Genomic DNA, 17,500 nt, shown 5'->3' with positions numbered 1-17,500 from the left:
CCAACTGCAGACGAGGGCGCAGCAGGAACAGGGCCAGCCACAGCACAGAGATAAAAGTGCGGCTGTGAAAGAACACGTCAGTTCACGGGTAGTCAGCTGCCCAGACTCATCGGAGATCGTCCTTATCTGCCAAGAAAGACACACTTAATGTGTTCATTTCATTTTCATTTTATTTTCCATTACCTTACTACATGTACTGTATTATCCCATTGCTGGGAGGGAAATTCGGGTCGCTTCCTCCCAGTGAAAAGCTAGCAGCAACTAGAGTCGCGCCACCCAGGTGTGTGCTTGTTTAGGTTTAATCAGCCACCTGCACTTATCGCATAATGACCGTGGTCTTTTACGTGGCACTGTGGTAACATCGGTGTGGGACATGGATACCGTCTCTGGGTCTCCACATACAGTTGACCCATGTTCGTCCCGGCTTAGATTCGAACCTGTGACCAAATTATCACAAGTCCTGTGCTCTACCAACTAAGCTACCAACACACACACACACACACACACACACACACACACACACACACACACACACACACACACACACACACCCCAACACACACACACACACATACACACACACACACACTCTCGCTCACTCTCGCTCTCTCTCTCTCTCTCTCTCTCTCTCTCTCTCTCTCTCTCTCTCTCTCTCTCTCTCTCTCTCTCTCTCTCTCTCTCTCTCTCTCTCTCTCCTCCCTCTCTTCGGCGATCCCAAGTCCCCAGCAAAACAATCAGACAAATATTGACTGGAAGTGAAAAGGGTAATGGTCGAATTCGACCCTTTTTAAACTACTTACACGCTTGGCTGGAGCCTTACGCAGGATTCCTACCAAGTCGTCAGGAGAGGACCCAGCAGCCCCAGTATCACCTGCGCGTACGTGCACAGCGTTCACAGCAACTTCAGTGACAGTGGGGAGAAACTTGTCCTCGGGCCCAGGGGCGCGCAAGCTTGAATCTGTCTCCAACGATCTCCATTTGGTGTAAGCGGGTTCCAGGTCCACTTTCAACGATGTCGAGTCGCTGTCATAGTGTTCCACATCAACTTCCAATGATCTCGATTTGGTGTCGGTGGGTTCCAGATCCGCCCCAAATGATGTGAAACTGAGCCGTTCGGCACCTGAAAAGCCTGAAGATTAAACGCGCCTTGCCGAACCTAATACGAGTACAATTCAAGTTTAGTGTCCCAGATTTAGGGTCGATGTTTCAAGGACTGATAAATTGTTGAGCGGCTTTTTGTAAGAAACGTCCAAAAAACTCCAAAAAAAGAGAATAAAAAAATGAAAAATAAAAATAAATAAACGTCGCAAAAAAAGTACTGTAATGCACCGGCATTGTATGTGACTTGAACCTAAATTTAATGGAGCCTTTAATTAATGTCTCTACTTTCGAACTGATTGAGACCGACCGTAAAACTAAAGGGTTGAAGCAATCTGTGGTTCAAATGTATCCAATTAATGCTAAAAATAAATATATTCTATTGCCACATAACTATGTTTAATAAAACAGTGACACGTGTGACTAAAGGACATCATTGGGATGCAAGTGGCCTGTCAAGACACGTCAATTTTGGTCAAAATAATAGATAAAAGGACAACAACAGATGCCCTTCCTCGGGAGGTGTCCTGTCATCGGAAGTACCAGTGTACACAACACTGAGGACGGTCAGTCATGGCAGTGTGTCCTGTCATCGGAAGTACCAGTGTACACAACACTGAGGACGGTCAGTCATGGCAGTGTGTCCTGTCATCGGAAGTACCAGTGTACACAACACTGAGGACGGTCAGTCATGGCAGTGTGTCCTGTCATCGGAAGTACCAGTGTACACAACACTGAGGACGGTCAGTCATGGCAGTGTGTCCTGTCATCGGAAGTACCAGTGTACACAACACTGAGGACGGTCAGAGTCATGGCAGTGTGTTGCAGGTGATGTAAAATCATATCGACAAGTGTTAATTCTAACATAAAAACCCGATGCGAAATCTTCATGTTCAAGGGACGTGACCACAAGGTATGCTGCTGACGGAGAAAAAGAACAGGCGATGTTCTTCTTCTTCTTCTGCGTTAATGGGCTGAAACTCCTACGTACACCTGTGTTTTTGCAAGAGTGGGTGTGACAGTTTTTACCCCGCCAATTTAGGCAGCCATACGCCGCTTTCGGGGGATGCATGCTTGGTATTTTCGTGTTTCTATAACCCACCGAACTCTCACATGGATTACAGGATCTTTTCCGTGCGCACTTGGTCTTGTGCACACACACCAGCCACACACACATCAGCCACACACACACACATACAGACACACACACACACACACACATACACACACCAGCCACACACACACACACACCAGCCACACACACACACACACACACACACACACACAAACACACACACACACACACACACACACACACACACACACACACGTACACACACCAGCGATGGACCCAGTGTATGAGAGGGAGGGGTTTCCAAAATGAGGCAGGGTTACAAAAGCTGGTCAGGTGGAGGTCCGGGTGATCTGGCCCCCCTGATGCTGTTGAAAATTAGCATGTGGAACGGGTAATTTGGGTCTCTCCTTCAGAAAAATAAGGTTCCTAAAAATCCCCCTTAGGTCCAGCCCTGCACACAAACGACAGTTACAGGTATTTCCGGAGTGTGTCTATTCGGGGCAGTAAATTTGAACGTTACCGTAATCAGGATGTTTTGGTGGCCAAAAGGCCTTGTTCGAGGCGGCGGCGTCGGGCGAAACAGGCTCTCGGGCAGTCGAAACGTCATGCGGGTAATGTGGAGCAGGTACTGAAAATCTATTAGTAGATGGCTCAGAGTCGGTAAATCCACGCTGAGAATATGGCGGAGGTAGACCTCTGGTCCCTTGAGAAGATGATTTTGTTCCGGCATGTTGTGACAGGCCTGGGTTTGTTTCCAGGAAGTAAGTAGCGTTGTCGGAGTCGTTATACTGATGACTGCAGTCCATTTGGCTGCAACGAGAATAACGAGCGTGGTGATTCATTGGCTGGGATGCACGAACTCAAAACTGGGTGTTACCAAATGGGTGGATACCAGCCGCGGGGTCGGATTAGCTGAAGTTGAGATTTGTTTGTTATTTCAACCAATCCGACACCGCGACAGGCTTCCATCAAGTTGGGAACTTTCTGTTAATGGAAGGGCGCTGGTTCTGTGCGACGCTTAGTTTTCGAGATAGGTGTGACTGACGCTCAAGCTTAGCTCGAGTGACTCTGTTGATAAAATAACTCTGCTTTACGTTAACCATAGTATAGTGTGGGGAACCCAAATGGGCAAACGAGCTCACACGTAACCAGAAAATTCTGGAACGCTGAAGAAGAAGAAGAAGAAGAACACCAACGCAGATCCGCCAAGCCTTTAACATGGGAAACACAACATTCTTGCACTTGGACATTTGCCAGAAATCGTCAGCATTGCTACTTTCTGTGGGAAACGGGAATTTTGAGCTGAATCAATGTCGCTGATTGACACAGGTGTCAGTTGTGAAATCAGTTAACCGTTCCCACTCTAGGCAGAAATTAGCCCGGCTGCAGATTGTGAGAATGTGTCCAAGAGAGAATTAGAATGGTCCATTTCCACGTGAAAGGCTATATGGATATATTGGAGCTTAAAAAGATGGTTAAGACAAGAAAGGATTTAATCAAAGTCAAACTTAGCAGATAAGGACACAAACATGACGGTGCCACGGAACAGCAGAAAAGACGACTTACCCAAAGAAACAAAAACACAACTGTGCATCAAAAACTCCAGCCGCGTTCAGAGCTCCAAACTCCGATCCCAGGTTTGTGATAATGTTTTCGGTGCAGGAACCCGGAAAACATACCTTATCAGCTCGTGGTTGATAAACATGGTGCCAGATCGATAAATCGTGCACCCAACATCTGTTGCTGAGAAGAAATGTTGCGTCTGCTCTGCTACCCGTAAATCCGGGTCGTTGGGTTCCCTTACGCGTTGTCAACACTTCAAAATGGCCGGCTGGCCGATTTTCTTGAATTCTGAGCACATGTTCAGAGTAAACATAAGATACCCATGTCCTCTTGGATTCACTGAGCAAAGGATAAAGAATACGAAGAAATAATCTTTACATCCGTTATTGCAACTTAATTTTCAAGCAGAATTTAATTAGCACATTATCGAAATATTTCTTAGCTCCCAAGCTGAAATATGTAACACCATTCAGTGTAGTTTATTGTTCTGTTATTTTGCTAGACTGTATATGCATTAAATGTTGAAATAGTGGTTTTTTATTCATAGTTCACATGTTAAGCGCGGAGAGCTGTCATTATAATCATTATTATTATTTACATCGTTCGAACCGGGTCAAAGATTACTGGACTAAAATTTCAAGTAATTTGATGGAAAAATGCAGTCACGATAGTCTAGTATGGCTTCGACTTTTTTTTTTTAAGCCGGATATGACTTCATCAAATTTATCGAAAAACAAGTCGCGTAAAGCAAAATTAAAACATTTAGTCAATCTGTCGAAGTCACAAAACGAAACTGAACGCGTTCATTCACCAAGACAATAGCTTTGCCAATCCCGCTGATCGCTTGAAGTGACAAGCCAGTATAGCGCAGTTAGCACTACCACTTAACAGGAAAGAGCGCTTTTCTTTATTCTTTTTAACTTTCTGAGCTTGTTTTTAATCCAAAAATAACATATCTATATGTTTTTGGATTAAGGAAATGATAAATAATAAGATCAAAATATTTTTGAATTAATTACTAATTGATTTGCAATGACCAAACTTTTTAATAAATGTTCAAACTTCCAAGCTGAAATGCAATCCAATAGTCCGGGCTTCGTAGAAGATTGCTTGACCAAAATTACAATAAATGTGAGTAAAAAATGACGTCACCACAGTGCGGCCTCAACTTTTGCAAAAACCCGGATATGACGTCATCAAAAATAATAAAAAAATAAAAAAAACTTTGAAGGGAGATCATCTGAGAGAACTTTGATAAAAAGTTTCATAAAGATCGGTCCGGTTTTCCTGGAATTGCTGTCTATACATACACACACAAACACAGACACACAGCATTACCTTCGTCTGGATTCCCGGTGAGTGTGTGCGTGTGTGTGTGTGTGTGCGTGTGTGTGTGTGTGTGTGTGTGTGTGTGTGTGTGTGTGTGTGTGTGTGTGTGTGTGTGTTTGTGGTTGTTGTGTGTGTACCTTCATGCGTGAGTGTGTTTGTGTGTGTATGTGCGTGTGTGCATTTGTGTGTGTACTGTGTGTGTGGGTGTGTGTGTATGTACCTTCATGCGTGAGTGTGTTTGTGTGTGTGCGTGCTTGAGTGCGTGCGTTCGCGAGCGCGCGCGCGCGCGTGTGTGTATGTGTGTGTGTGTGTGTGTGTACCTGCTTGCGTGGATTTATTGAATTGCTGATAGAGTTAGTGTGAAATCTTTCCTCAACCGCCATGGAATAGAACTCAGTGACAAAACACACATATTACTAGATACACACGTACACATATGTTATATGAAGTCTTATATCGCGCGCGTATCTCCAGACTCGGACTCAAGGCGCAGGGATCTATTTATGCCGTGTGAGATGGAATTTTTTACACAATACATCACGCATTCACATCGACCAGCAGATCGCAGCCATTTCGGCGCATATCCTACTTTTCACGGCCTATTATTCCAAGTCACACGGGTATTTTGGTGGACATTTTTTATCTATGCCTATACAATTTTGCCAGGAAAGACCCTTTTGTCAAGTCGTGCACCCAATACACCCAATCATACGCGAAAGTACAAACGCACGACTGCACACACACACACACACACACACACACACACACACACACACACACAGTGACACACACACACACACACACACACACACACACACACACACACACATTCATACGCACGCACGCACGCACACATACAGACACACACACAAGCACACACACACCGTGACAAGCACACACAGACACACACACACACACGCGCGCGCGCACACGCACACACACACACACACTGGCACAGTCACACGTACACACGCACGCACTCACGCACGCACAAACGCACACACATTTCCTGTGGCCTACAAATCCAACACTTACCTGGTCAGTCTGTAATTCGTCAAAACGGCGTTTCCTGATAGTCGCCATGTTGCCTCGAAACAAGGGACATCACCCACTTTGCAAAGTTAAGTTAGTCCTTCTGTACGTGTGGTAACATTATTCGTCACGCAGAATCTTTTGGTAAAGCTTTTAGAGCGATCTGAAGGCCTTTTCCAAGTGGATACTATCCCTTTAAACACACACACAAGTTCACAAGCTTACTTGTACGGTCCACCATAACGATTGATTCTTCTCTGTCGAATGCAGAAAACGGTGCGTGGAGATTTCACACAACAGACAACAGTTACTGCTCCTTCCGTTAGTTTAATCAGTTAGTTAGTTAGTTAGCTGTTGCTTTTCGGGTCCAGCGGACCATAATAGGCCCAATCAGGACCCCGTCTAATAAGTAATGAATGTCCTTTTTCAACTCTTATTAGAAGCTAGGGGAAGGGCTTATAATGTGACCGGCCCCTAATATGGACCACCTCCTGTTCTGACAAACTAACGGCGCTAGAGCGCTGAAAAAAGTTTTATTCGCTGTATTCGCCCTCTCTGGATAACTTGCACATGTCAAAACAGTTGCAGAAACACAAATCTCAAAACCGTTAGGCTTTTTCTCTTTTTTTCACTTTTGGCAGCGTTCACTCTAAATTTGCCGCCTAAAACGGACTCGTTTCTGTCCACAACCAAAGCTTTTATCACACAAAAATTGCTATATATGACAGCTAATACCGTATTTGTTACATTTTAGCAGGTTTGACACCGAGTTTCTACTGCAAACAGAAAATAATAGCAAAATCTCAAAGTATGTCATGTGCGAGTCCCCTAATATGGACCACCTTCAACAAATCGAAGAAAAAAAAAGCTAAAGGCTATTTTCATTAATTCATTAAGAAGCTTGCTGGAAATAACCTATAACTAGCCCTCGAGATTTAAAAAAACAACAACAAAAAGTCTTCTTTTCGTGGAAGTTGATAATTTCACTTATTTTCACTCTGTTTTTGATAAGCTTCTTTAGTTTCCTGGTGTGCTTCAAATAATGCTCTCATCAACCCGAAACAGCTAAATCTAAAGCATATTTTAATTAGTCTGACTTGTACAATAAGTTGTATCGTGTTATTTTGAAGTATAGGGAGCTTTTTGCAGTGATTCGCGAAGGCCGCTTCACTGGTCCATATTTGGCACTCAGGCTCCTAATATGGACCATTTGTGATTTTTTCTGTATCTAATTTTTGCTGAATGTCTATCAAAGCTATTTCACTCTAATTAGGCCTAACCGTTAACCTAAGATAGAAGGACTACCAAACAAATAATGAAACTTCTTCGGAAGAAAACAAGCAAGTTATTAGCATGAAACAAAAAGTGGTCCATATTAGGAGCCCTTCCCCTACATGTATTTGTAAAAGTCCCGGCTTCTTTGTTGCGAATGGCCGATGGTTCTGCACTTGCTTGTTTGATGACACTGCCAGACACGCCTTTATCACACACACACACACACACACACACACACACACGTTTTGTGATTGGCCAGCGGATATGCAGTGCGTAGTATATTCTGCCCATAAGCATTGCGAAATGGTGCGCCGTGTAAACTCTTTCGTTTGCATGTGTTGAAATGTTTACTCTTTACCTGCGCTCTATTTTTCTTGAATCTTTTTCTATTTGGTCTTCTGACACTTTTCGTCCGTTGGGCAGCAATGTGCAATGGCCAATGCTTTTGCAGCACGGAACTTCTATGTTGTGCTGTAAATGCATAGCCCAAAAGAAATGGCAGTCCGCGAGTGAAAAATAACGACTGTCTTTTATAAATGACCGCGTGCAGCAATACATGTATGTTCAGGGTTTTACATGAGATAAGAGCGTCTGCCCATTCTGAAACATATGATACTAAACATCAACTTGACAGTCTTGTTTGCTGTCGGCCCGGTTCAGAGTTGGATTTTTTCCTGAATTCGTTTTTCAGATTGGTGTTCATAGGTGTCAGTCAGAAAAAAAGAGTAGTTTAGCGAATAAAAAGAAATCCACCTGTGAGCAGAAAGACTGAAACCTTTTGGTATGTGGCCAAGTGGAAGATCCACTAATCCCGGGTAACGGCTGGAAGGATTTTTGAGCTGTGATTTACAAGACGGTCAACATTGGCCAATATGTAGCAACTCCGCGTGTGTACATTTTTTGGATGTTGTGTGTATTTGTTTATCTTTTTTGGGGGTGAGAGGACAGCCTTCGGACACCAATTCCCCACTCCTTCCCGCACCCCAAACTTGTATTAGGTGCCTGTCTCAAAAATTGACAGCTCAAACCTTGAAAGTAGGTCAAGTGACAACACTGGACAAGCTACCTGCCTGCACTGCGACTTGCGCTTATCTGAGTACACATCACGGCGTCTGTCGTGTGAACTGACAAAGGAAACCCACTAGTCTTACATCGGTGCCATATCGGTTGAAGGAACGTGAAAAATCAACCACCAAACAGCATCTGTGTATAAACCTGAGTAGACTGCTTGCTTTGGAACTGGCAACCATGCAGTCCTTGTGTTCCTTTCCATTGGACAAGCGCTCTTATTAGAGAGAGAGAGAGAGAGAGAGAGAGAGAGAGAGAGAGAGAGACACACACACACACACACACGCACAGAGTCAGACAGGCTGGCAGAAACATAACACGCGCGAACGCGGCACCCACGCACGCATGAACGCACGCCGCGTTAACGCATGCACGCCCCATGTTTAATCTGTGTGTGTTAGACTCGTGTGTGTGTGTGTGTGCAGGAGAAAGAAAGAGAAAGTATGGGAGAGGGAGAAAGAAGCAAACACACACAAGAATCAAAACCATTGTCATGTATCTTTTATTGAGTTTAAACAGTTATCAATATAAGTTAACAATACTGAAACATAAAAATAAACATTTTATCACAGATCTTGAAATTCATGGATTTGTGGTGAACGTCTCTGTCCTCTTGTGCGTCTGTCTGTCTGTGTGTTTTTCTGTCTGTCTGTCTGTCTGTCTGTCTGTCTGTCTCTCTCTCTCTATATATATATATATATATATATATATCTCTCTCTCTCTCTCTCTCTCTCTCTCTCTCTCTCTCTCTCTCTCTCTCTCTCTCTCTCTCTCTCTCTCTCTCTGATGCGTGTCTAGCAGTGTCATCAAACAAAGAGTATGGTGATAACCACGAGACAAAAACACCAATTAAGTCCTTTACAATTACAACTGTCAGTTGGTTCAACTCAAGTGCAGCAAGTTAGGGAACATAGATTATTGGGTGTTACCATTGATCAAGAGTTGAAATGGCAAACTCATTTGAGTAATATTTGCAAATTAATATCAACAAATTTGTACCTGTTATCAAAATTAAGGCATTACGCAGATTCTGCAGCACTCAAAATGTTCTATTACGCCCACATAATGCCTCATATAAACTTCGCATCGACACTTTGGGATAACTGCAGTGATATTCATGTAAAAAGACTCAATTCCCTGCATCACCGAGCTGCAAAACTTATTCTGCATGATTTGAATAGGTCCACGGATGATAAACTAAAGCTCCTGAATTTCCTCCCCTTGAAAGATCAGTTGACGTTAAACAAGGGGAGGAAATTCAGGAGCTTTAGTTTATGTGTTCATGTATAAAATTCTAAATGACGACTGTCCTAAATATTTGCAATCACATTTCAAACATGCCACAAAAAGATATGGGTCCCAACAAATCATCCCTCCTATACCTCGCATAGACCTCTACAAATCGAGCTTAGCCTTCTCGGGAGCGTTTCTCTGGAACTCCTTCCCCCAACAGATAAGAAATGCAACTTCAGTGAAAATGTTTAAGAGACAGTCACGTTCACACATCATTCGTGATTGTTATTTTGTTAAACATTTTGTACTAGTGTTAGCGGATGTGTAGCTGATCGGAGCAACTTTATTCCCAAATGAAAGGTATAACTATGTCAATGTAATTTTGTCATTTTTGAGTTCTCCTTATGTAATTCCTTAAATGCACATTGTGTTGCATTCCATACAATGTATTTCTGTATTTTATATGATTGAATTTATATTTTTTATGTGCGTCTGTCTTTATGTGTTGTATAAAGGACAGGTTGGAAGAATAGGCTTTGCCTAAAACCTTTTCTCTCTCTCTCTCTCTCTCTCTCTCTCTCTCTCTCTCTCTCTCTCTCTCTCTCTCTCTCTCTCTCTCTCTCTCTCTCTCTCTCTCTCTCTCTCTCTCTCTCTCTCTCATGTAAGCTTAATTCCTCATATCTCTTCAGTGGTTGTCATCGATCTGGTAAAGACACGTCACTCTGCCTAAAACACATTGTAAAGACGTTTAAAACTAATTCTGAACAAAATGGTGCTAAACACTTCAAAGATTAAAAATGAAATGTCTTGTTATCAGAATGTGTATTGATTATCAGTTTTAGAACGTGTCCATAAGCAGTCTGCTTGTTAACGTTCTTAATGTTGTTACTGTTTATAACGTGTATACAAGAAATTAATAAAACACGCTTTAACCAAATGTTGAAAATTAAAAATTCGCTTCGCATTCACACACGAGAACAAGACATTCAACCGTTTCATGGCTTAAGGCTTGCTTGTTACTAAAGAGCCAGGGCAGCATTATACTCTACTGTGAGGTTTCAGTAGAACTTCAATTGTAAGACACTTGCCTTAATGCCTTAATATAAGACATCCCCTATTTTAAGGCCTTGCCTTTTCAGATTGTCTCTTCATAAGGTCTGAACATTTGCCTCTGTTTTTAAACTTTCTCATTTTTAACAACATATTTTTCTCAGATTTGTTGTAGTTCTTGAATGAAGGGGTACACTGTACCTGTTCAGGGCCGAGGAAGCTGACGAGCACCGCCTTTACACAGGTGGCTTGAGAGCAGGTGACCGCTCTAACGCTAGGATATTGAAAGCCCCAATAGACGATTTTGGAAAACAACTCCTGCGGGTGTTGTGGAATGGTGACATTTTCGTGGAAAACCTCCAATAAACAAAGGGGGGACCAATCACTAGTGAAGGGGGTGTCGGAAACACGTCGAACCGGCGGAGCCCATGTTTCCGACAGACCTCAGTCTCGCTTGTGATTGGACCTTCCTTTGTTTGTCGGAGGTTTTGCAAGAACATGTCACTCTCCCACAACCCATACACACCCGACGAAGTTAGTTTTGGAATTGGTCTGTTTTGCATACTTGTTAAATTGTATTGTACGGACACTTGATAATTGTATGTCTTATGTCGTATGTCACGATCCAGTACGACAAACAGATTGTGATACTACCCATTTACCTAGAGTATAATATATAGGGCTGATGAGGTTACCTTCCTTTACCTATCACCGAGAGTCACCGTGAAGCGTGTGTACAAAATACACTCCCGTGCCGCTTACATTTTCAGCTTGCGTTCCAAGCCTCCTATGCTATGGCCAAATCCTGAGAATGAAACTTTGGCAAATCTTGCCGAATGTCATCAAAAATAAAAATAAAAAATACCCCTCCACCCCCTCCACCCCACCCCACCCCACCCCACGACCCGCCAAACCACAACTTACCTCCCAACCCAACAAACATCTACGAATCCTCTACCCTTCGCCACATTCCGCATTATTACGCCAACCTCACTTTAATTTGTAAACGTTTGAAAAATAAATCATGGTTGTCCATTCTCGATATCGTAACAACAGATCCTGGGTCATTCCGCCACTGTTAATTCGTCAACCATGACGTCATTTGTAGTTTCACTACCCGTAGTAGTATCTGTTGGTCCTCTTTGCTGCGTTGTAGGCGTCGATGGTGTACTTGATCCTCATGCCAGTGATGACCCAGACGATGATGCCGAGGACGAAGGTGATGACGAGGAAGATGTACATCGTTCTGAGGGCCCCTCTGGCGGTAGTGTACTGTCCTTGCTGCACCAGACCGTGCGCCTAGGAACACAAATTGTGAGATGTTGAAATGGTAAGGCGCACTATTCCGTGCGTGTGGCAGTGTGTTGTGTTCTTTATGTCTGTCTGTCTGTCTGTCTGTCTGTTTGTCCGTGTGCGGCGTCTTTTCAGTTTTAACTATGTGCATGTGCTTTGTTTTGTTTTTTAACAAAACGACAATAGAACAACAACAACAACTAACTACGGCAGCAGCAACAGCAATGATAACAACACGTACAATTACCACCCACGCCGCCAAACCACTACCATCACGAGAACAACAACACAACGCGTTTTCTTCCTGGCTGCATTCATATAATAAAATAAAATAAAATCTGCTCTATTACATTTCATCCGGATCTTACTTCATGTTGCTAAAAAAAAGACATATCCCGTTTTCAGGCTCGTTCAAGTATTTCTAAAAGTTGTTTTCACCTTTCTTCCCAGCTAAGACAGACAGTCGGTTGGTACTACCCCCAACAGGAAGAAAAATTGATGATGACACTCCCCAAGTTACACACACACACACACACACACACACACACACACACACACACACACACGCACACACACACACACACACACACACACACACACACACACACGTCTAGAAAACAAAAAGAACTCCAAGTAAGGAGTTTTTTTCGTGTCCTGAGTTTTTTTTGAGAGTCGTGGGGCGGGGGGGGGGGGGGCACAAACGTACTCTTGTGTGTTTCCGTTCTCGCAATATAATCGCTCCCTTCAATATCCACTGTCACACCACCAAGCCCCTGCCGCCAAGCCCCTGTCATTGCATCAAAGATTAAGCTTTTTATCAACGAGTTCTACGAAGAACGTTTTCTTAGGCAAGCGCTTTCTCACGTCATACAAAGCCCCTTCGCTGATAAGAAAGGAGTGTTACAGAAAGCATGACCTCGTGCGACGGGGTATTTAAAGAGAGGGCTTTTATGGATTGCCTAACCATGTCATGTCCCAAACATACACTAGTTTCCACACTGATTCAAAACCATTCTGTTTTAAATCAGTATTTTGCTGATGACACCCAGCTGTATAAACCCAGTCCCCCTGCAGAGACACATTCCGCCATCGAGACCATTCAGACATGCATCACTGATATTAAATCTTGGATGGTCGATAACAAACTTAAGCTGAATGATGATAAGACTAAAGTCTTACTGTGCAAAAAGAAGAACACTACATTTCCCTCTCCCCAACCTGTTTCTGTTCAAATAGGCAACACCGACATTCTTTTCTTGCCATCAGCTAGAAACCTTGGATTCACCCTTTCATCTGACATGACCCTTAACAAACATAATATCTTTAGTCTGTAGAGCAGCTTATTTTGAGCTTCGGAAGATCAGCACCATTCGCCACACGTGACACTCTCCTCTCAAACAACTAACACTCTTGTCTGTGCCTTTGTTCTTTCTAAACTTGACTACTGCAACTCTCTTCTCTCTGGCTGTCCTCTGTACCTCCTGCATAAACTACAAAAAGTCCAAAACTCGGCAGCACGCCTCATTCTGAAAGCACGAAAACGAGATCACGCAACACCACTTCTTCACACACTGCACTGGTTACCTATTCAAGCCCGCATTGACTACAAACTGTCCACCCTCTGCTTTAACTTCTTTTCTGGCTCGCCTCCTGCTTACTTCTCTGAACTCCTCACCGTCTATTCTCCAGCAAGACAACTCCGTGCCTTTTCTGACTGTCGCATCCTCACCATTCCACACACCAAAACCAAAACATACGGACAACGCACTTTTACTTTCTGCGCACCCACACAATGGAATTCTCTCCCCTTTCACATCCGCCACTCTCAGTCACCCCAAGCATTCAAACGAGCACTTTAAACGCACCTCTTCAAGAAATACAACCCCTGATTTTGTTTTCTCAGTCCATCAGTAGGCTACTTGTAGTGTATTTGTTGTTTTAGTGATAATGTGATAATGTAAATAAACATCTAGGGCTGTTTTCAGTATTGTTGATAACATGTTCTGTTTGATTAAGGGTATTCAGCTGGTATTTCCTTGTTTTCACTACCTATTTTATTCATGTTTTTATTACTTAGTTAGTGGAAGAATCTTTTGTAATGTATGTTTGATGGTGTATGCTTTTAATTAAGCGTTGCTGACTATGAATGTAGATGTAAATGCTTGTATAACTGTGTTTTAATTTTAAATGTGTCAAGCGCAAAGAGCATAATTGTAAAGTTATGATGTTGCGCTATATAAATGCTCATTTATTATTATTATTATTATTATAGTTCTGGGAACATAAAAACCAAGTTAGCATAGCGGATTGCATTGTCACAAAGTAGACGTGCACACGCAAGCACAAAACACTCTTAAGATTAACAACAATCAAGTTGTGACACGTTAGGCTTGCCATACATACCTTTCTGTTAAAGACGATAGCGACCACAGCAAAAGGCCAAGCACCGAGGCAGAAGAAGATGGAGAGAATAGAGACGACCAAAGAACAGCCTGTCTCGGGAGGGGTACCGCTCTCTCTAATCGGCTGGGTCGTCACCTGTGAAAGTCAAAGGGAAATGTTGTATTTGTCATATTTCTTTGAACACATTGGTGCCAGCTAAGATAAGGCCGCCGTGACTTTATTTTCTTCCGATCCATTTCACGTCAAAAAGTTGATGTAACTGCGAGATCTCTGTCTTGAAGCATAGTCACATGTACCCCTCTATAAGTAACAAGGGGAAAAAAAGAAAGAAAAAAACACCAACAACAACAACCACCATCACCGCCACCACCACCACAACAACAACAACAACAACAACAACAAACGAAAGCCATAAACTTAAAGTCCCTGTCCTGCCCGTGGAAACCGTTGGGCTCGCCGTCTCAGATCTAGCCAGGCATGCATGGGATAAGATCATCCCTCCATTTAAACACATACCAAAAACAAAACTTGACTAAATGTAATGAACACCCTGACTGATTCCTGTGAGAAGTTGTGTGTGGGTTAATTTTACAAAACGTCAGTAGCTTATTACGTCAGGAAATGTAATTCATAAACGATGTTCCTCTCTGAGACTGCGTGCAGGATGTTGATTTTTGGTAATTGTCCACGTGGAAGGATATGGTCTCATCCCATGCAAAAAGGCCAGATCTGAGATGGTGAGTCAAATGATTGTAAACGCAAGAAAGACTGTGCCGTTACAACCGAGAAGAAATAACTTCACCAGTACTGACCTACACTAGGCTGCATTGGCTTGTAAATCGTTCCTGACTTATTAATTAATTTACAATTCATTTGCTGTATCCTTCATACTGTCACTCTTCGGGAGACGAGCACGTTCGCAAAACGTAAAAAAAACACTTCATTTTTGTATGCCGCGCCATCGAATCATTGTAAACCTCAGAAAAATGTCTCTTTCTCCTGTAAACGATCATGTGAACCAACACAGATTCGTCACGACTCTTACATGGGATAAGAGGGTCCTTCCACCTCGACAAGTACCAAACATCTGGCTGCATTCTATGTAGAGTGGGGATTTTTCGCTGACATTTATTGGCAGATTTTGCGCAGGTGTCACTTAGGATCCTTTAAGTTAAACCGTAACGTTTCGTAAGTGACACCTGCTCCAATCTGCCAACACAATCATTTCAGCGAAAAATCTCCACTCTACACAGAATGCAGCCAGGCGGTGGATGTTTGGTATTTGTCCAAGTGGAGGGTGCTCTATCTCGTGTAAAAGCCGGAACGGATCTGTGGCGAAGAAGATCCCATGCGCGAGAAGGAATAAGCTTTCAATGTCAAGAATCAAAACACTAGAAAGGTGAAGTTTACAAAACGATTTATTGAAGACAAAGCGAAACATTGACAAGGATTTCTACCTGTCGGTCTCTAAAGTGTACAAACAGGATACGCAACAGACACGCAGTGATTACATGATTTAACAGCCTTCAATGTAGCTGCTTTACTCTACTCACAATGACAGGTGCTCCGTACGGCCCCACGTTGGGAGGGGGAGCGTATGGCCCCCCGTACTGGGGCTGAGTGACGTAGGGAGGGGGGTTGGGGCCCTGGGGTTGGGAGTAGGCATAGGGGTCAGAGGTCATGCCGTACCCTTGGGGCTGGGGCTGGGAAGGGTAGTCTCCCGTCATGGCCATGTTGTCAATACCGTTTTTTCCTGTAAAAGAAAAAGATAATTCAAATAAATAAAATCAACAGAAAAATAAGAATTAATTGGCGTGTTCATCATTGTTGTTGTCATGATCGAATCAAAGATGAAAAGAAAGAAAGCGGTGCGTGAAGGAAGATGAGGAGAAGAATTCCCTTCCCACTATCCCAATAATCTTATTCCATCTCCCCACTCTTCAACAAAGGGGTAAATCAAAAGGGTAAATAAACAAATTACCCCCCAAAACGACAACAGATACAAAATCAAAGGGACAAAGAAGAAAAAAAAATTATCAAAGAAACAATTAACTAAACAAACAAACAAACAAACAAACAAAGTAATAGGAAAACAAGTAGACAACAAACAAACAAAAACCTAACAAACAAACAAAACATAAAAACAGCCACACTTTAACCAAGCTGAAGAATCAATTCAGTAGAGAACAATATTGTGCTAGGGAAATGTATTCAACAATGAAGAACGTGTATTCGTTCACCATTAGATTTACACCTACTTTTATAAACATAAACAAAAACGAGGAAGAAAATAAACATCAGCAGCAACAACAACAACAACACCAACAACAACAACAACAACAACAACAACACAACAACAACAGCAACAACAAAGAAAACCGTCCGAAAAAAAGGAAATGTTACAAGCAACAACAAAAAACAAAACAAAAACAATTTGACATCAGGTAAGCTAGCTTCCAATCAAAACTAAAGCACACACGACACGCAGCACACTTCTCAAAATAAAACTAATGCACACATTATATATTACTGGTGAAACAGATGGTTTTCATTATTGAACTCACCTGTGTCAGCCATAACGATGGTACTGTGTAGTCGAATTAATAAACCTTGAACGTCAAAGAAGTTCAACACAGCAAACAAACACACAGAGTACGTGTGCCTCTTGTCAGTAAGTTTTCTTTTTCTTCTGGCACTCTTGTCAGTAGTGGGCTATTCTCGGCCACTGTGTTCTGACCGGTGGGAGATTTTGATTTTCTTTGCTCAAACAGATTTTTAAACTCGAGCCAAAACGTCCGAACGAAAGAATGCACGTATGGGTCGAACTAATGATTCTTTGCGTACACACAGCCCTTTTAGCCTAAGAGGAATACTCGCTGATGATACGCTGAAAATTATAGGTCACCGCCGCGAGCTCGCGCTTTTATCAACTGCGGAGTAATTTTCCCATGGCGTCATGTGTCCGGTCCCGTCATTGGCCAACGGATATGCAATGAGCCGGATCGCATCCTGTTTTGGTCCAAACTGGGTAAGTCCCACCCTTAAAGCATTGCGACATAGTACGCATAGGTAAACACTGTG

General features: G+C 42.8%; 2 protein-coding genes and 1 long non-coding RNA gene across 3 annotated transcripts in view; 1 reads left to right on the top strand and 2 right to left on the bottom strand.

Moving 5' to 3' along the window:
• Positions 1-4,090, bottom strand: part of LOC138966792 (uncharacterized) — a 6,324-nt gene extending 2,234 nt beyond the window's left edge. Inside the window, exons 1-4 of the mRNA XM_070339138.1 lie at positions 3,853-4,090; positions 2,694-2,983; positions 801-1,120; positions 1-126 (exon numbers count right to left, since the gene is read on the bottom strand). The exon at positions 1-126 is cut by the window's left edge and continues 3 nt beyond it. Of these exons, the coding sequence (XP_070195239.1) occupies positions 1-126; positions 801-1,120; positions 2,694-2,983; positions 3,853-3,878 (762 nt within the window). The 5' untranslated portion in view covers positions 3,879-4,090. The remainder of the gene's footprint in view (positions 127-800; positions 1,121-2,693; positions 2,984-3,852) is intronic.
• Positions 1-17,500, top strand: part of LOC138966825 (uncharacterized) — a 402,693-nt gene that overhangs the window by 156,628 nt on the left and 228,565 nt on the right. The gene's annotated exons all lie outside the window — the stretch shown is intronic.
• Positions 8,927-17,329, bottom strand: LOC138966811 (uncharacterized). The gene is made up of 4 exons (XM_070339158.1): positions 16,984-17,329; positions 15,973-16,172; positions 14,420-14,554; positions 8,927-12,022 (listed from the first exon to the last, which is right to left on the bottom strand). Exons 1-4 carry the CDS (start codon positions 16,994-16,996, stop codon positions 11,837-11,839), a joined length of 534 nt encoding a protein of 177 aa, XP_070195259.1. The 5' UTR covers positions 16,997-17,329; the 3' UTR covers positions 8,927-11,836.

Source organism: Littorina saxatilis, linkage group LG1, assembly GCF_037325665.1.
Source record: "Littorina saxatilis isolate snail1 linkage group LG1, US_GU_Lsax_2.0, whole genome shotgun sequence".
NCBI classification, from domain to species: Eukaryota; Metazoa; Mollusca; class Gastropoda; order Littorinimorpha; family Littorinidae; genus Littorina; species Littorina saxatilis.
This window is presented reverse-complemented; position numbering and strand designations above follow the sequence as displayed.